The sequence below is a fragment of the Myodes glareolus genome, chromosome 12 (genome assembly GCF_982192425.1).
Source record: "Myodes glareolus chromosome 12, mMyoGla1.1, whole genome shotgun sequence".
Lineage (NCBI taxonomy): Eukaryota > Metazoa > Chordata > Mammalia > Rodentia > Cricetidae > Myodes > Myodes glareolus.
In genome coordinates this window covers 14,792,005-14,811,574 of record NC_142037.1, presented here as the reverse complement: position 1 = coordinate 14,811,574, position 19,570 = coordinate 14,792,005, and the positions used below count along the sequence as shown (strand labels likewise).

The 19,570-nt window shown below is 39.0% G+C and overlaps 1 protein-coding gene across 7 annotated transcripts in view; it reads right to left on the bottom strand.

Annotated features, from left to right (window-relative positions):
- Positions 1-19,570, bottom strand: part of Txndc16 (thioredoxin domain containing 16) — an 87,493-nt gene that overhangs the window by 54,901 nt on the left and 13,022 nt on the right. For all 7 annotated transcript variants that reach the window (XM_048430002.3, XM_048430004.3, XM_087911997.1 and 4 more), the window contains one exon: positions 19,040-19,114. In XM_048430002.3, coding sequence (XP_048285959.3) covers positions 19,040-19,114 — 75 coding nt within the window. The remainder of the gene's footprint in view (positions 1-19,039; positions 19,115-19,570) is intronic.

Below are 19,570 nucleotides of genomic sequence, written 5' to 3'. Positions count from 1 at the left end.
GCACAGCCTTTCAGTCTGCTTCTCCAGCTCTTCAAGTGAAGCTGAGATTTTTTTATACCTAATCCAAACCCTCTGCACCAGTCAGTCAGTCAGTCAGACCCTGATTTCAGGGTCTCAACTAAGAACCCTGTGTAATGCACTCACTCTGTCTGGTTTAATTTTCATGGCAAACACCTGAGATGGGAACTATCCTTAACCCCATTTTAAAGATAAGGCTATGGGGTTTAGAGAGGTTACTTTGCCTAATGTCCCAAAGCTCATTAAGCAGTCATTATACATGAGATAATAATAACCAAAACTAATGACATTCATAATCTAATGATCTGTGATGTTTCCCCGTGGCTTCCTGGCTTTATTATATTCCTTAATAGGCTGATTTCCAGAATATGAGCCATGTCTAGGGAGCTCAAAGATCCATCCCAAAAGCCTGTGTATTCCTTCACTTTGGTTCCAATGAGAAAAACTGCTGACAGAAGTGGGTTAAGGAGAAAGTTTCTTGGGCTTTTCCTGCTCTGGTAACAGGGTGAGACAGCCTGGGCTGCTCATACTGAGGACTCTCTGCCCTTCCTCTCCTGCTCTGATAACAGGGTGAGACAGCCTGGGCTCCTCAGACTGAGGACTCTCTGCCCTCCTTCTCCTGCTCTGGTAGCAAGGTGAGATAGCCTGGGCTCCTCAGACTGTGGACTATCTGCCCTCCTTCTCCTGCTCTGGTAGCAGGGTGGGATAGCCTCCTGGGCTCCTCAGACTGGGGACTCTCTGTCCTCCTTCTCCTGCTCTGGTAGCAGGGTGAGATAGCCTGGGCTCCTCAGACTGGGGACTCTCTGTCCTCCTTCTCCTGCTCTGGTAGCAGGGTGAGATAGCCTGGGCTCCTCAGACTGGGGACTCTCTGCCTCCCTTCCCTTGGCACCGCTCCTCTCAAGATGCTTCCATCAGAACCACCATGTAGATAAGACAGACGATCAGCAACTGAGCAGGTGTCAGTAAAACAAAGGAACCAAGAACCTGCTTTTCTTTCTTGTTATAGTGTACATCAACGAGTCCTTCTTCAGAAATCAACTTCTGTCAGAATTCAAATTTTGTTTTAAAAAAGTCAGTACAACAGTGTATGCTAACTTAGCATACAAAACCTCCCACAAAAGAAAGGCAGAGAAGAGGTATGATTATGTTTATGTGTGTGGAGTTTCTTTATTCATGCTTCATTTTGCTTTGATTTTGAGATATGATTTAAAAGGTAGCCCACGATAGCCTGGCCTTTACTACATGTGTAGTCCAGGCTGGCTCAAACTAATTCTTTCTGCTTCTGTTTTCCGTGTGACAGTGTAGAGACAGCACAGCATGACACTCCTAAAAAATCACACTAGTGCCTAAACCATGAGGCTGTGACCACCAGACTCACACAAAGTGACTGGTTGAAAGCAGAAAGCTATCTGTGAAACACAAACTAAAGTAGACACACGCCCAGTCATTCTCGAGTGCTGCACAGTCTCCTACCAGTTTACCCCTTAGGAAACACTTACGGGCACATACAGGAAGATTTATGCTCCTTCTATAGTCAGGAAAAGCAGGAGCTTTCCAGATTCCTCAACCACCAACCCACTATATACTGAGTACCTAACAGAGTTCAGGTCACAGTCTAAGATCTGACATTAATACCTACCAACAGCGCTGTGACAAATTAATGTCCTAGACAAGCAACCTTTTATTCTAAATATCTAATAAAAACTCCAGTGTCAAATTGGTATATTTTAAAGTAATCTTTAATGACATTTTAAAAGCCCACACAATTGCCTATAGTACTCCAATAAGGATCTAATTTACAAATAATTAATATGAACTTTACCCTAAACTTATACTTATTTCGTTCTCAGATTTTATAACTTCATTCTTTCCTAACTGCATTTGTTTTATATTTTGAAAAAAAAAATAAGTAGTTTATCCAAACTTTTGAAAGCCTACTGACAAAAGGAGCGGAGTTACAGAAAAACTGTGGAGCGCTGTTCTCAATCAAAAACATTCTACACAGCAAATTCAAAAGCTTTGAGAAAAAAAGTAACAGCATGGCTTACACATTCTTCAAACAAGTAAATAGAAATATTCCCAAAAGCAAGCTTTTGGCTCATGAACAAATGTTTTGAAAACAACCTAAGTAATATCTACAATTATTTCCCACATTTAGTTACAAATACAAGTAGAACATCTTGACCAAAAATAACTAACAAGTTGGCTGAAATTAATGTAATTAGCTTTGCACACTACCAGTGGAGAAAGGTAAACACCAACCCAGCTATAAACCTTCTATCTACATTGGTGGCCTATACTACTGTACTCTAGTACAGCAGTGGCTCAAAAGGTGGGAGTAACCAATCACTATCTGATTGGATTTACGGTCCACTCCAAGATATGAAACCCATGCCCGACACTGATCAGGTGGCACCTGATAGGTGTGAACCTAGAGGGAAACCATATACTATTCTGCTAAAGAAACACAGCAATAAAATAACTCCAGACTACATCCTGCTATACCCATACATCTTGCCCAGCTATCATCAGAGAAGCTTCCATCTGCAGTAGATGGGGACAAGTACAGGGACCCACAACTGTACAATGCACAGAGATTAAGACCTTGGAACACCCAGTCCTAAATAGGATGTCTTGAAGCAAATCCCTCCCCTCAGGGCTGAGGGAACTCTGGGGAAGAGAAGGTGGGAAGAGCCAGTGGGGATGGAGGACACCAAGGGAACACAACAGGACTGACATATAAGGACTTCCAGAGACAGTGGCAGGATGAAGAGGATCTGCACAGGCTCAAGTCAGGAGGGGTCTCTCTGCTGAGAGAAGTGGGCACAAGCTACCATGCCTAACCAAGACGCTATCTCCAACTGGCAACTGCTTACAATGGAAAAATTAAGTTTCCTCCAACAGTCTCTCATTGGGTTACAAATCAGCAGATGGCGGCCAACTCAAAAGGAACTCAATGGTATTACGGGAGATATTTTGTCTCACAACGCTTTGTCTGGGCACCTTTATTTTTAACCTTAGTGTTCTAGCCTTAGTGTTCTATTGCTATAAAGAGATATCATGATCAAGGCAACTCTTAGGAGGAAGGTATTTAATTGGGTCTTATTTACAGCTTCAGAGGGCTAGTCCATTATCATCACGGTGAGGAGCATGGTGGCATGCAGGCAGGTGCCAGAGTAATAACTGAGAGCTACATCCTGATCCACAGGCCGAGAAAAAGACTGGCCTGGTGTGGGCTTTTGAAAGTGATACACTCCCTCCAACAAGGCCACACCTTCTAATCCCTGGTGACTAAGTATTCAAACACGTAAGCCTATAACTACCATACTGATCCTCTGTTTGTGCATTATGGTTCTGATTTTGTGTTTTTATGGATTTTCTGTGTGTGTTTGTGTCTCTCAAGCTTTTTCTTTGTTTTGACTTGGTTTTTTTCTCCTTCTTGTGTATTTGTTTTGTTCTATTCTTATTTGGTCTTTACTTGCTTGTTCTCCAAAGAAAGAGAGAAAGAAGTGTGTAGATGGATGGGTGGGAAGATGGGGATGGAATGGGAGGAGATGAGGGAGGAGAAACTGTGACCAGAATAAATTGCATGAAAAAAAAACTACTTTTAACTAAAAAAAAAAATTTTTGTAAACTTAAAAATGTCAGTAAATTTTGGGTTGCCTATTTCCTGCTTAATAAAATGCTAGGTTAGAAGAATAATATGGCCATACATATATTTCATATATATGACTGTACATATATCTCTTATGCATATATCAGATCCTAATAAGATGCTAGAATAATATGATTGTACACATATTTTATACATATATATACATATACATCTTATGAATAAATCTATCAAACAGGAAACAAAAGCATTCTTAAAAAAACAAGATATAGGCCAGTGGAGGGGAAACTGTCCAACTATGGGCAATGGGATTATGAAGACTATTTGTGTGTTAATACCGTTATGTAACACTCATGCAACAGTAAGAATATTACTGCTCAATCTAACTACAGTTTATTACTAGCACTAATACACTATACTACTTTATTAAAGGTATAATCTAAATTTTCAAAATAAAAATTAAATACATAAAAATTAAATATAAATAAAAATAAAATAAATTCTTTAGGGCCAAAGAGCAAAACTATGAAGATACAAAGATCAGTGATCTCTTGGGGTGGGGCACAAATGTTCTAGGCCATTGAAAAAGCTGTGTGATACTATAATGATTTGATTCAGTTCTTTACATATTTGTCCAAACCCACAGAATAGACAACATGGAGAATGAATCCTAATGTAACTTGTGGACTTTGGGTGAACATGATAGATAGGTCAGCAGGGCTGGAGTGTGACATAGGGATTTGCCTAGTCTACACAAAGCCCTAGGCCAGATCCCCAAAACCACCAAAGGAAAGAAATTCATTACTACAGACTGACTTACTGTTAGCTAATGACGCACCGCTCTGGCAGGGGTAGGGGGCAAATGAGAGATCTCTGTACCTTCCTCATCTTTTTGCTATGAAACTAAAACTGATCTTCCAAAGGAAAAATGTCCTTTCAAAACAAGCAAAACTATTAGAGGGCACAGACAATACTTTAACAAACAGAAACCATCATATTCTAGGACGGGAGGATTCATTCTTAAGATGTTCAACTGCCCCAAAGATAACATAAGTTTAACTTCAGTAGAATTTAGACAGAGTTAGGGAAGAGAAGAAACTGGACAAGATAATTTTGAGTGGCATATAAAAACAAAATAGGCATGCAATTCTGAAAACAAAATATGCAAAGACCTAAGCCTTTCATATATATTACAAACTCTACAAATTAAACCAGTGATGCTGACATACACACAAACCAATGAGACACAGCTCAAAAATGGAGCTCAATACATATAAGAGTTTTGTGTAAACTACAGCACCTCAAATACTAAACAAAAATTCTTATTTCAGTTGTGTGGGGCAGCTAAGTAGCCACCTGCATCATACACTCCACATACCACTCACCATGGCGGATTCCAAGCAGATTTTAATCTTAAACATAAAATATTTAAGATTATATATTTACATGTCTTCATAATATATATAATTTGTAAATATGCTTATAACATACAATTTTAAAATATATTTACTAATATAAACTAGAAACAATACAAGAAGAAACTCACCCACATAAACACAATCTACGGCTCTCTAACAAAGGAACAAAGGCAATTCAATAAAGAAAGTGCAATCTTTTAACAAAAGGCGCTAGAAAAATGGCCACCTACATACAAAAGTATGAACCACACTACATACTATCTCTACACCTTACATATTCTGTATGTAGTGGTATTGCCTGTAATCCCAAAATAAGCTGACAAAGAGGTAGAGGTAAAAGAATTAGAAGTTCCAGGTCATCTTTGGCTATATAGTAATTTTGAGACCAGCCTGAGCTGCATAACATCCTGTCTCCAAAAAGAAACCAAAAGTTGATGGCCTTTGATTGTTAACTCATTTTAAAATACAATTATCAAAAGTATAATCCATTAAAAGCATTGCTAGGTTAAACTTCCCTATTAAAAAAGTTCTGTGCTCTGAAAACAAAGATATTAAGAAAACAGAGGAAAGGCCACAAACTGAAAGACAGTATCTAACAAGGCATATATCTAATAAAATGCCCCAATCTAAACATATAGCAACCCAATAAAAAGTAGGTAAAATAATATCTGGACAGCACACCAAATAACAGGTAGCCAATCGACATCTGAAAAGATGTTCACAATGAGATGCTACTACACACAATAAGGACACAGAGAAACTGGAACTCTCTCTCATTGCAAAATTCAGGAAGGCAGTTTGGCTGTTTCTTACAAATTTAACATTACAAACTACAAGTCTTACTCTTATGTATTTATAAACAAAGGGATCTACACCAAAAATCTATACATCAGTCTTTATAGCACTTATTCATAATTATCAAAACTTGGAAGGAACTAATAAGCTTAGCAGGTAAATGTGTAAACAGGTAAACACCTGCACCAAAGAACACTATTCCATGATAAAAATGGATGTACCATCAAACCATGAAGACATGTAATCATTTATATAATGCTTAAGAAAAAGAAGCCAGTATGTAAAAGCTACGTGTGGTGTGGTTTCATCATGTGACATTGTGCAAAGGGAATAGTTACAGGAACAATAAAAAGCATCAGCCGTGAAGGGGGACAGAATTTTGGAGCAAGGAAACTCTTGTGCACAACACTGCAATGGTGTAAACATGCACAGCATGAGTGAATGCCTATCTATGTTGAATTAATACTGGCCCACCAACTAGAACAGCATCACACTAATGCAATGTTACTAGGAAAACCATGTATGGACATGAAAACTATGGAAACTTTCTATATTGTGAGTTTGATTTCTTATAGCTTTAAATAGTGTATCACTTAAAAACCTCGAAATGGTTCGATTTCTTAGTAACAATGGCATAAGGAAGATCACTGTTCAATTTAAAGCTCAAAGTCAAAAAAGAAAAGATAAATTTGACCACATAATATTTAGAAGACCACAGTGGTAAATTTAAAAAGAAATTCTGGAATTCTTCCTCTACATAAGAGGTGGCCTAGAAATCAGTTTAAAACGCAATAAAAAGAAAAACTGGCCAGAAAATAATTCATCAATTATTAGAAAATAATTAAGCAAAAATTCAATTCCATTATAATCGCTGTGCAACTGTATTGTGTATGACAAAGGAAAAGGTTGCTTGCTGAGCACCGGGTATTTTAAACTGATGGTTTTAGTCCATGAAAACAGAATGACAAACTGAAAAAGTATATTCTTTTTCATGGCAGTTTACAAGGTACAGCCATGATATTTGGTGTAGTTATTCAATATTTAAATATCATTATTGAAAAATGCTACACAATACTGCATTCCACAAGTCTCTATTATGTTCAAAGTGAGAATGAAGGCACTGTCACTCTGATTTCTACTTCTTGATTTTCTTTCCTCCACTTCTTCTTCCCCTAAATAGCCCCCTAGATGACCTGTGTCCACAATGCCCAGCTGTCCTATCACAGCAGCAGTTCTTGTAGCTGCCTGAAACTGTTAAAGGAGAGTCATCATTGTAAATGGCTCTTCTTGAGGTGGGCAGGATGAAAAGGAAATCAAGCATTAAACTAAATTTGTAGCTTTGCTGACTGTTACTGAATTAACTATCTGTTGCTAAGCCCCATTATGTTCACACTGTAAGCATTAAGAAGAAAACCACCTTTTTGCCCTACTTCCCTAGATTATACAATGCCACACAGCAGTTTCTATATGTGCTAAAACTGGTCAGATCTTGTGTTGATTCATCAGGACAATCAGCCCAAACCCAAAGTCATGATGGAAATTTAATTAGGGCTGGATATTCCTAGGTTCGATCTCTACACACTAGTAAGGGGGCAAGAGAAAAAGTGGAACGATTTTATTCACCCACTGTGACATAAGAAAAGTGTCAACTCCACAACGGTCTTGATTCTTTGCAACAATCAACAATCAGGTGCAAATGGTGTAGACATAAGCAATTATTGTGTCTACCAAAATTCTCCCAAGGGGCTCTTCACTGCCTCTTTGATGGTCCAGGGAGGCAGGGGTAACAGGCAAGTGTTAGGAGTGACTCAAAATATCCAAAGCTAAAATGTTTTTTAAAAAGCAGCTTTTACCAAGGACTTCTGACAACAACTTCTCAGCAGAAGTGCCTGAAAGGTGCCTTAGCCAACGTTGGAGATAAGGAACCTCAAACAAGGAGACATACATATGAGCAACATTATATGGACCCAACAGGTTATACTGAGAAATATATGTGTATGTATGAATACATACATGCATGGAATAACAATTAGTAAACAGCAGGAAAAAGAGAGCTCATAAAGGGTGTATAGTAGGAGGACAAGGACAGGAAATATGTTGTAATTAAATTACAATCTCAGAATTAAGTAACTGAAAAAGTGGGTGCATGGACCTAAATACAGCTGTACACAGTAAGCACAGTGAGCCTAAAGTGAGCTCTTACCTGTGGGTACCGGTGTGGGGACCTGACAGTGAGGGTCATGAAAACATCACCAATAACAAAAGGTTTCTGAAAGCCAACAACAAAATTTCACTAAAAATCAAACACAGGTGCTTCTGGGAGTGCACACCACTTCACCGCAGCCCTGGTTCAGAATACACTCTCTCAACTGAGACTGTCAGCACACCAGGCAACATCACCATTATTTCTAGGTTTAAGATTGTTATCAGGGAAACACGGCTTGCTACAATACTGAGGGGATTAAGGAGTGAGTGACTAGCCATGCAGCAAGACACATCACTCTCTAGGACCTCCATAGATGGACAAAACCCAGGGCCCCTCCCACAACTGGCTTCTCTAGCCAACCACCAGATCCTGCGAGCTATTAGTCCCATTCCATCCCCAAACTCAACTATCCTCTTGCAACCTAGGTGGAACTCTGAAACACAGCTTGCTACAACACTGAGGGGACCAAGAAAGTGAACCAGGAGAGAAGACCAAAAAAGCAGGCTTAGAGAGACCTCGGTGGTTCCCTGAGGCACAGACATTGACAGTATAGAGCAGACCAAGAACAATTCCCAAAGACAATTCCCAAAGACTCAGACAGCCACTGTAAGTATTGGACCAAGGCGCAAAGATACTGCCGGCCTCATTTGAAGGAAAAGATGGGTAGGCACACATGCAAGAATTCATACAACAACCTAAAAAACAACATGGTAACACCAGAATGCAGTGGTCACACAACAGGAAGACCTGATCATCCTAACCCCAGAAGAAGCAGAAGAAAACGACTTTAAATGTAACTTTATGAAGATGATGGAGACCTTTAAAGAGGAAATAAAAAACTCCCTTAAAGAAATAGAGGAAAAGACAAACAAAAAAATGGAAAAATAAATCCCTGAAAAAAACCCAAGAAAACGAAGAAATAACAATCAAACAGGTGAGGCAAATAGTTCAAGACTTGAAGACTGAAATAGAGGCAATAAACACAAACCGAGGAAATTCTGGATATGGAAAATCTGGGTAAACGAACAGAAACTACAGAGGCAAGTATAACCAAAAGAATACAAAAGATTGAAGAAAGAATCTCAGGTGTTGAAGATACTAGAGAAGAAATAGATTCATTGGTCAAATAAAACATTAAATCCAACAAATTCTTAACACAAAACATCCAGAAAATCTGGGACACCATAAAAAGACCAAACCTAAGAATAATAGGAATAGAAGAGAACTCCAGCTTAAACGCACAGAAAATATATTCAACAAAATCATAGAAGAAAACTTTCCAAACCTAAAGAAGGATATCCCTATAAAGGTACAAGAAGCTTACAGAACACCAAATAGACTGAATCAAAAAAAATTCCCCTCACTATATAATAATCAAAATGCAAAACCAAAACATACAGAGTAAAGAAAGAACATTAAGAGCTGCAAAGGAAAAAAGGTTAAATAACATATAAAGGTAGACCTATCAGAATTATACCCAACTTCCCCATGGAAACCACGAAAGCCAGAAGGTCCTGACAGATGTGCTGTAGACACTAGAAGACCAAGGATACAAGCTCAGACTACTATACCCAGCAAAGCTTTCAATCACCATCGATGGAGAAAAGATATTCCAGGACAAAACCAGATGTAAACAATGTGGATCCACAATGCTAATCCTATAGAAAGTACTAGAAGATTTCTTTCCCCAACCCAAGGAAATTAACTGCACCCACAAAAACACAGGCAACAGATAATTCCCACCAGCAAAACCCAAATAAGGGAAACACACAAACACTACTAAAAAAAATAGCAGAAATTAACAACCACTGGTCATTAATATCTCTAAATATCAATGGACTCGATTCACCTATAAAAAGACACAGGCTAAGAGAATGGATATGAAAACAGGATCCAAATTTCTGCTGTATACAAGAAACACACCTCAACCTCAAAGACAGACATTACCTCAGAATAAAGGGTTGGGAAAAGATTTTTCAATCAGATGGATCTAAGAAACATGCAGGTGTGGCTATGCTAATACCTAACAAAATAGATTTCAGACTAAAATCAATCAAGAAGAGATCTATAGATCATTCCGCCCAAACACAAAAGAATATACCTTCTTCTCAGCACCTCATGGAACCTTCACTAAAATTGACCACATACTCAGAAACAAAGCAAACCCCCACAGATATAAAAAAAAAAAATTTGGAGTAATCCCCTGTGTCTTATCGACAACACTAATTGCAGAAAGACTACAAACTCATGGAAATTGAACAATGAACTATTGAACCACCCCTGGGTCAAGGAAGAAATAAAGAAATTAAAGACTTCCTAGAATTCAATGAAAATGAAGGCACAATGTACCCAAACCTGTGGGACACTATGAAAGCAGTGCTGAGAGGAAAGTTCATGGCACTAAGAGCCCACAAAAAGAAAACGGAGAAAGCTCACATCAGTGATTTAACAGCTCACCTGAAAGCTCTAGAACAAAAAGAAGCAGACTCACCCAGGAGAACTAGAAGACAGGAAATAATTAAACTGAGGGATGAAATCAACAAAACAGAAACAAAGAAAACAATCCAAAGAATCAATAAAACAAAAAGCTGGTTCCTGGAGAAAATCAACAAGATTGACAAACCCCTATCCAAACTACTCAAACACCAGAGAGAGAACATCCAAATTAATAAAAATCAGAAATGAAAAGGGGACATAACAACAGACACTGAGGAAATTCAGAGAATCGTTAGGCCATACTACAAAAACCTGTACTCCATAAAATTGGAAAACATAAAAGAAATGGACAATTTTCTAGACACATACCATATACCAAAGTTAAATCAAGACTAGGTGAACAATTTAAATAGACCTATAAACTGCAAGGATATAGAAGCTGTTATCAAAAACTTCCCAACCAAAAAAAGCTCAGAATTCTACCAGAACGTCCAAGAAGACCTATACTCCTCAAAGTGTTCCACATAATAGAAACAGAAGGAACATTGCCAAACTCTTTTTATGAGGTTGCAGTTACCCTGATGTCAAAACCACACAAAAGCTCAACCAAGAAAGAGTATTACAGACCAATCACTCATGAACATGGATGCAAAAATACTCAACAAAATACTGGCAAACTGAATCCAAGAACACATCAAAAAAAAAATCCACCATGATTAAGTCGGCTTCATCTACTAGAGATACAGGGCTGGTTCAACATACGAAAATCTACCAATGTAATCCATCATATAAATAAACTGAAATTAAAAAAAATGTTCATCTCATTAGATGCTGAAAAAGCATTTGATAAAATCCAGCACCTCTTCATTGATAAATGTCTTGGAGAGATCAGGGATACAAGGATCATATCTAAATATAATAAAAGCAATATACAGCAAACCGACAGTCAACATCAAATTAAATGGAGAGAAACTCAAAGTGATTCCACTAAAATCAGGAACAAGACAAGGCTGTCCACTCTCTCCATATCTCTTCAACATACTTCTTGAAGTTCTGGCTACAGCAATAAGACAACAAGGGAGATTAAGTGAATTCAAACTGGAAAGGAAGAAGTCAAACTTTTGTTATTTGCAGATGATATAAAACTATATAAAGGTGACCCCAAAAACTATACCAGGGAACTCCTACAGCTGATAAATACCTTCAGTAATGTGGCATGATACAAAAATCAACTTAAAAAAATCAGTAGCCTTCCTATATACAAATGATAAAGAAGCTGAGAAAGAAATCAGAGAAACATCACCTTTCACAATAGTCACAAATAACATAAAATATCTGGGGTAACACTAACAAAGGATGTGAAAGACCTATTTAACAAGAACTTTAAGTCTTTGAAGAAAGAAACTGAAGAAGATACCAGAAAATAGAAAGATCTTCCATGCTCTTGCATAGGTAGAATCAGCATAGCAAAAGTGGCAATTCTAACAAAAGCAAGCTATAGATTCAATGAAATCTCCATCAAAATTCCAACACAATTCTTCACAGACCTTGTGCTATGGGACAATGGTCTTATATCCTGTCACTTGTATTATTTTAATAAAATGCTGATTGGCCTGTAGCCAGGCAGAAAACAGAGGTGGGACGACAAGAACAGGAAAATTCTGGGAGAAGGAAAGGCTGAGTCTGTAGCCGTCACCCAGACGCAGAGGAAGCAAGATAAGAAAGCCTCATTGACAAAAAGGGACCAAGCCATGTGGCTAACATAGACAAGAATTGTGGGCTAATGTAAGTTATAAGAGTTAATAAGGAGCATGAGCTAATAGGCCAACCAGTTTATAATTAATGTAGACCTCTGTGAGTTCTTTGGGACTGAACAGCTGTGGAACTGGGCAGGATAGAAACCTCTGTCAACAGACCATGAAAGAACAATAATCAACTTCATATGGAAAAACAAAAACCCCAGAATAGCCAAAATAATCCTGTACAATAAAGGAACTTATGGAGGCATCACTATCTCTGAAATCAAGCTCTATTACAGAGCTATAGTAATGAAAACTGTAGTAGCATAAAAAGAGAGGTTGACCAATGGAATTGAATCAAAGACCCAGATATTAATCTACACACCTATGAATATCTGATTTTTTGATAAAGAAGCTAAAATTATACAATGGAAAAAGGAAAGTGTCTTTAACAAATGTTGCTGGCTTAAATGGATGTCAACATGTAGAAGAATCAAAATAGATCCATATCTATTGCCATGCACAAAACTCAAGTCCAAATGGATTAAAGACCTCCATATAAATCCAATCACACTGAACCTGATAGAAGAGAAAGTGGGAAGTAGTCTTCAATGCATGGGCAAAGGAGACCACTTCCTAAATATAACCCCAGTAGCACAGACCCTGAGAACAACAATAAATAAATGGGACCTCCTGAAACTGAGAAGTTTCTGTAAAGCAAAGGACACAGTCAAAAAGACAAAAGGCAGCTTACTGAATGGAAAAAGATCTTTACCAATCTCACATCAGAAAAAGAACTGATCTCAAAATATATAAAGAACTCAAGAAATTAGACATCAAAATTCTAAATAACCCAATTTAAAAATGGGGTACAGAACTAAACAGAGAATTCTCAACAGAGGAATCTCAAATGACTGAAAAACATTTAAGGAAATGTTCAACATCCTTAGCCATCAGGGAAATGCAAATCAAAACAACTCTGAGATTTCATCTTACACCTGTCAGAATGACTAAGATCAAAAACACCAATGATAGCTTATGCTGAAGAGGATGTGGAGTAAGATGAACACCCCTCCATTGCTGCTGGGAATGCAAACTTGTACAACCACTTTGGAAATCAGTGTGGCGGTTTCTCTCAACCTACCTCAGGATGCAGCAATACCACCCTTAGGAATATACAAAAGATGCTCAATCATACTACAAAGACATTTGTTCAACAATGTTCATAGTAGCAATATTTGTAATAGCCAGAACCTGGAAACAACCCAGATGCCCCTCAACTGAAGAATAGATAAAGAAAATGTGGCACACTTACACACTAGAATACTACTCGACGGGGAAAAAAAATGACATCTTGAATTAGAAAACACTATCTTGAGTGGGGTAACCCAGACCCAAAAAGATGAACATGGTATGTACTCACTCATAAGTGGATACCAGTTATAAACAAAGGATATTGAGCCTATAGTTCATGATCCTAGAGAAGCTAAGTAACAAGGTGAACCCTAAGAAAAACATATATAGATCTATCTGGAAAGTTGAAATAGACAAGATCGCCTGACAAAATTGGGAGCATGGAATTGCAGGGAGAAGGAAGGGTAGAAGTGAAAGAGGAGGAGAGAAGGGGGGGCGAGGAGAACTTGAGAGAATGAGACAGTAGAGATGGAGGAAGGACAGACATGGAGAGCAAGGAAAGAGATATCTTGATTGGGGGAGCCATTACGGGGTTAGCAAGAAACCTGGCTCTAGAGAAATTCCCAGGAATCCACAAGGATGATCCCAGCTAAGACCCTAAGCAACAGAGGAGAGGGGGCCTGAACTTTGCCTTGTCTTATAGTCAGACTGATGAATATCTTAAATATCACCATAGAACCTTCATCCAGCAACTGATGTAAACAGAGGAAGAGACTCACATCGGAGCACTGGACTAAGCTCCCAAAGTCCAGCTGAAGAGTGGGAGGAGTGAAGAGGTTAAGACCATGATGAGTACAACCATGGAAACAGTCTACCTGAGCTAATGGGAACTCACCAACACCAACCGGACTGGGAAGGAACAAGCACAGGCTCAAACTAGTCCCTCTCAATGTGGTTGACAGTTGCATGGCTGGAGCAGACTGAGGGGCCACTGACAGTGGCACCAGGATTTATTCCTACCACTTGTACTGGCTTTTTGAGAACCTATTCTCTTTGGATGCATACCTTGCTCAGCCTAGATGTAGTAGGGAGGGCCTTGGACCTTCCCCAAAGCAATGTGCCTTACCCTCTCTGAGGAGTGGATGGGGTTGGGGTGGGAGGGGGTAAGTGGAGAGAATGGGAGGAGGGGAGGGAGTGGGAACTTGGATTGGTATGTATAATGAAAAAAGATAGTTTATTTTCTTTTTAAAAAAAATTTTAAAAGATTGCTATCAGATAGTTATTGGGCATGGATCACAGCAAAACTGGTGTTTTCCTGAGAAGAGTAGCGTGTCTTCTATTTTGGCCTTTTGACCCCTTGGAAATTCCTTCTTCATGAGGCCATCATTCAGGACGTAGCTCAGGACAATACAGTATAAGATCATCTTTTTATTCAATGTCTATAACTGGAAAGTCCACAAAAAACAAAGTATATAGGGGACCTTGCAGAGATGGGACACAGGAAGATGAGAGTCCAGCTGCAGCAAGAGACCCCAGAATTTTGAAGATGCCAGTGCACAGGCTGACCACCAAGAAGAGCAGCAGCTGTGGAGGGGAGCCAGTCAAAGCCTAAAAAACAAGCTGTGTGTGCTGCAGAAGGCAGAGCTAGAGAAATGACCCAAGCCCTCTGGAGGAATCCAGAAGATCATGAGGGAATTCCAGATGACTGGACATTGAGTTATTTACACTGTTGGAGTTTGGTTTTGCTTGGACAGATTGCCATGGTGCCCTGGTTCTTAAAAAACTTTTTTATTGTTTTTAATGAGCTATACATTTTTCTCCACTCCCTTCCCTTCTTCCCCCTTCCCTTCTACATTTTCCCATGATTCCCATGATCCCAATTTATTCAGGAGATCTTGTCTTTTGCTACCTCCTATGTAGATTATATCTTAGGGTCCTCTTTGTTGTCATAGCTTCTCTGGGATTGTGACTTGTAGGCTGGTTTTTTGTGTGTGAGGGGGGAGCCTTTATGTATAAAAGCCACTTATGAGTGAGTACATATTATATTTGTCTTTATGGATCTGGGTTACCTCACTACTCAATATGATGTTTTCTAGCACCATTCATTTGCCTGCAAATTTCAAGATGTCATTATTTTTTCTGCTGTGTAATACTCTATTATATAAATAAATGTACCACATTTTCCTTATCCATTCTTTGGTTGAGGGGAATTTAGACTGTTTCCAGGTTGTGGCTATGACAAATAATGCTGCTATGAACATAGCTGAACACATGTCCTTTTGGCATGACTGAGCATTCCTTTGGGTATATACCCAAAAGTGGTATTGATGGGTCTTAAGGAAGGTTGTTTCCTAATTTTCTGAGAAATTGCCATACTGATATCCAAAGGGGCTGTACCAGTTTGTACTCCCACCAGCAATGCAGGAGTGTTCCCTTTTCCCCACAACCTCTCCAGCATAAGTTGTCATCAGTGTTTTTTAATCTTGGCCATTCTTAAAGATGTAAGATAGAATCTCAGAGTTGTTTTGATTTGCATTTCTCTGATGGCTAAGAATGTTGAGCATTTCCTTAAGTATCTTTCAGCCATTTGAGATTCCTCTGTTGAGAGTTCTCTGTTTAGGTCTGTACTCCATTTTTTTTATTGGATTATTTGTTCTTTTGGTGTCCAATTTCTTGAGTTCTTTGTATACTTTGGAGATCAGACCTCTGTCTGATGTGGGGTTGGTAAAGATCTTTCCCCATTCTTTAGGCTGCCGTTTTGTCTTGTTGACCATGTCCTTTGCTTTGCAGAAGCTTCTCAGTTTCAGGAGGTCCCATTTATTAGTTAAGAAACAAGGTACTTTTAAAAGCCTAAGGGAAGCAGCAAAGCTGAGCATCTATCTGCAGCCACCAATCACCTGTGTGTGTGTGTGTGTGTGTGTGTGTGTCCTGAGATACATACACTGACACCTGTGTGTGTGTGTGTGTGTGTGTGTGTGTGTGTGTGTCCTAAGATGCATACTCTGAGACCCAGGTGTATGTAGGTATGTGTATGTGTGTGTGTCCTGAGATGCATACACTGACACCCAAGTGTGTATGTAAGTGTGTGTGTATGTGTGTGTGTGTGTGTGTGTGTGTGTGTGTGTGTGTGTGTCCTCAGATGCATACACTGACACCGACCCCCAATATGGGGGGATTCAGAGGTGGAACTCTGAGGAAAAATTAGATCATGAAAGCAGATCCATTATGAATGAGATTAGTAGCCTCATAAAAGAAACTTCAGATATCCAGGTTCCTTCTGCTCTGAGAGGACACAGGGAGAACACAGACCCTCATCTGGCACCAAATCAGCCAGTAATCTGATACTGGACTTGCAGCCTCCAAAACTGTGAAAATAAAATTCTGTTTTCTGTGCCACTTGGTCCATGGAGTTTGTTACAGCAGCCCAGACAGACTAAGGCATCTAGTAAATACTCATTGCACTAGCAAACCAAAAGCAACTGTATGACCATCAGGTTCAGTTAAGAAAACCTTTCAGCAGATTGGTGGTGCATGCCTTTAATCCCAGCACTTGGAAGCAGAGTCAGGCGGATCTCCGTGAGTTCGAGGCCAGCCTGGTCTACAAGAGCTAGTTCCAGGACAGGCTCTAAAGTTAAAGAGAAACCCTGACTCAAAAATAAATAAATAAATACATTTTTATGGGCTGGAGAGATGACTCAGCAGTTAAGAGCACTGACTGCTCTTTCAGAGGACCCAGGTTCAATTCCCAGCACCCACATGGCAGCTCACAACTGTCTGAAAATGCAGTTCCATGAGATCTGACACCTTCACACCAAAGGACATAAAATAAAGTTAAATAAATCATTAAAAAATTTAAAAAATGCTCAGCAAAATCCCAGCAAAATTCTTCAAAGACCTCAAAAGATCGGTACTCAATTTCATTTGGAAAAGAAAAAAACCCAGGATAGCCAAAACAATCCTGCACAATAAAAGAACTTCTGGAGGCATCACAATCCCTGGCTTCAAACTCTACTACAGAGTTACAGTACTGAAAACAGCCTGGTATTGGCATAAGAACAGACAGGAGGACCAATGGAATCGAACAGAAGACTAGGACATCAATCCACACATCTTCAAACACCTGATCTTTGATAAAGAAGCAAAAAATATCAAATGGAAAAAAGAAAACATATTTAACAAGTGGTGCTGGCATAACTGGATATTAACATGCAGAAAAATGAAAATAGAACCATATCTATCACCAAGCATAAAACTCAGGTCCAAATGGATCAAAGACCTCAACATAAAGCCAGCCACACTGAACCTTATGGAAGAGAAAGTGGAAAGTACACTTGAACGCACTGGCACAGGGAATCACTTACTAAATAGAACCCCAGTAGCACAGACACTGAGAGAAACAATTAATAAATGGGACCTCCTGAAGCTGAAAAGCTTCTGTAAAGCAAATGACGCAGTCAACAAGACAAAACAACAGCCTACAGAATGGGAAAAGATCTTCACTAACCCCACATCAGACAGAGGTCTGATCTCCAAAATATACAAAGAACTCAAGAAATTGGACACAAAAAGATCACCTAATCCAATTAAAAAAAAAATGGAGTATAGACCTAAACAGAGAACTCTCAACAGAGGAATCTAAAATGGCTGAAAGACACTTAAGGAAATGTTCAACATCTTTAGTCATCAGAGAAAAGCAAATCAAAACAACTCTGAGACTCCATCTTACACCTATAAGAATGGCCAAGATCAAAAACACTGATGACAACTTATGCTGGAGAGGTTGTGGGGAAAAGGGAACACTCCTGCATTGCTAGTGGGAATGCAAGCTGGTACAGTCCCTTTGGATGTCAGGGTGGCAAATTCTCAGAAAATTAGAAAACAACCTTCCTCAAGACCCAATAATACCACTTTTGGGTATATATCCAAAGGATGCTCAATCGTACCACAAGGACACGTGCTCAACTATGTTCATAGCAGCCCTTTTTGTCATAACCAGAAACTAGAAACAACTTAAATGCCCCTAGATCAAAGAATGGATAAAAAAAATGTGGTTCATTTACACAATGGAGTACTACACAGCAGAAAAAAATAACAACAGCTTGAATTTTGCAGGAAAATGGATGGAGCTGAAAACATTATTTTGAGTGAGGTAACCCAGACACAGAAAGACAATTATCACATGTACTCACTCATGGGTGGTTTTTAAACATAAAGCAAAGAAAGCCAGCCTACAAACTACAATCCCAGAGAACTTAGACAACAATGCGGACACTAAGAGAGACTTACATAGATATAGTCTACATGGGAAGTAGAAAGTAGGAAAAGACAAAATCTCCTGAGTAAATTTGGAGCATGGGGACCTTGGTGGAGAATAGTAGGGGAAGGGGAGAGGTAGGGAGGGGAGCAGAAAAAAATGTAGAGCTCAATAAATATCAATAAAAGAAAAAGAAGAAAACAAAACAATTTTTAAAAAGGAAAACCTTTCAAAAAAATCATGTATTCCTGCTTTCTGTCATTGAAAAAATTTTAGATCCTTGAGATAATAAACCAGCAATTTGTATGAAACTTATGCCTATAAAGATGTTAAACTCTAAAATGTCTTCAAGAACTGTAGTTCTCGAAAATGAAATGACCAATAAGCAAGCAGATGTGTACCCCCACCCTCCCACCCAGTACTTACAAGAGAACGTGTGCAACAATGGCGTCCACGTCAAATAAGGTGTCAGTGGGGAATTCTCTGAGCAGTATGCTGCCCCTAGGGAAAGTTTGAAGAACATATTATTGAAGCACCTCTTTACACTCCAATTTGCTTGCCTAGCTAACATTAAGTTCTTTGATATCAGAGCCTGTGTCTTGTCTGTGTACCCCAAACACCTATGAGACTGCTGGTACATAATATTCTCAAGTATATACTGAGGATACACTCAAATAAGCATGCTCATTTTAAAAAGTTTAGGACCTACACTTGGAAAAAACTGGTAAAGGAACAAATCCAAATCCAAGAGAGACTTCTATTAACATCTCCATCACACGCAGGTTTCCAGATTGGGTTGGGAAGGAAGCAAGCAGGTGAGAGGGAGAAAAGTTTGTCTCTACTTTGCAGGCCACATCTCCAGGATAAGAAGACAGACTCAACAGTAGAAGAACCAATACCTAGCCAATAATAGACAGATCCCTCAGGAGGAAAGGGTTCCCAACATGGAGCTAGCAG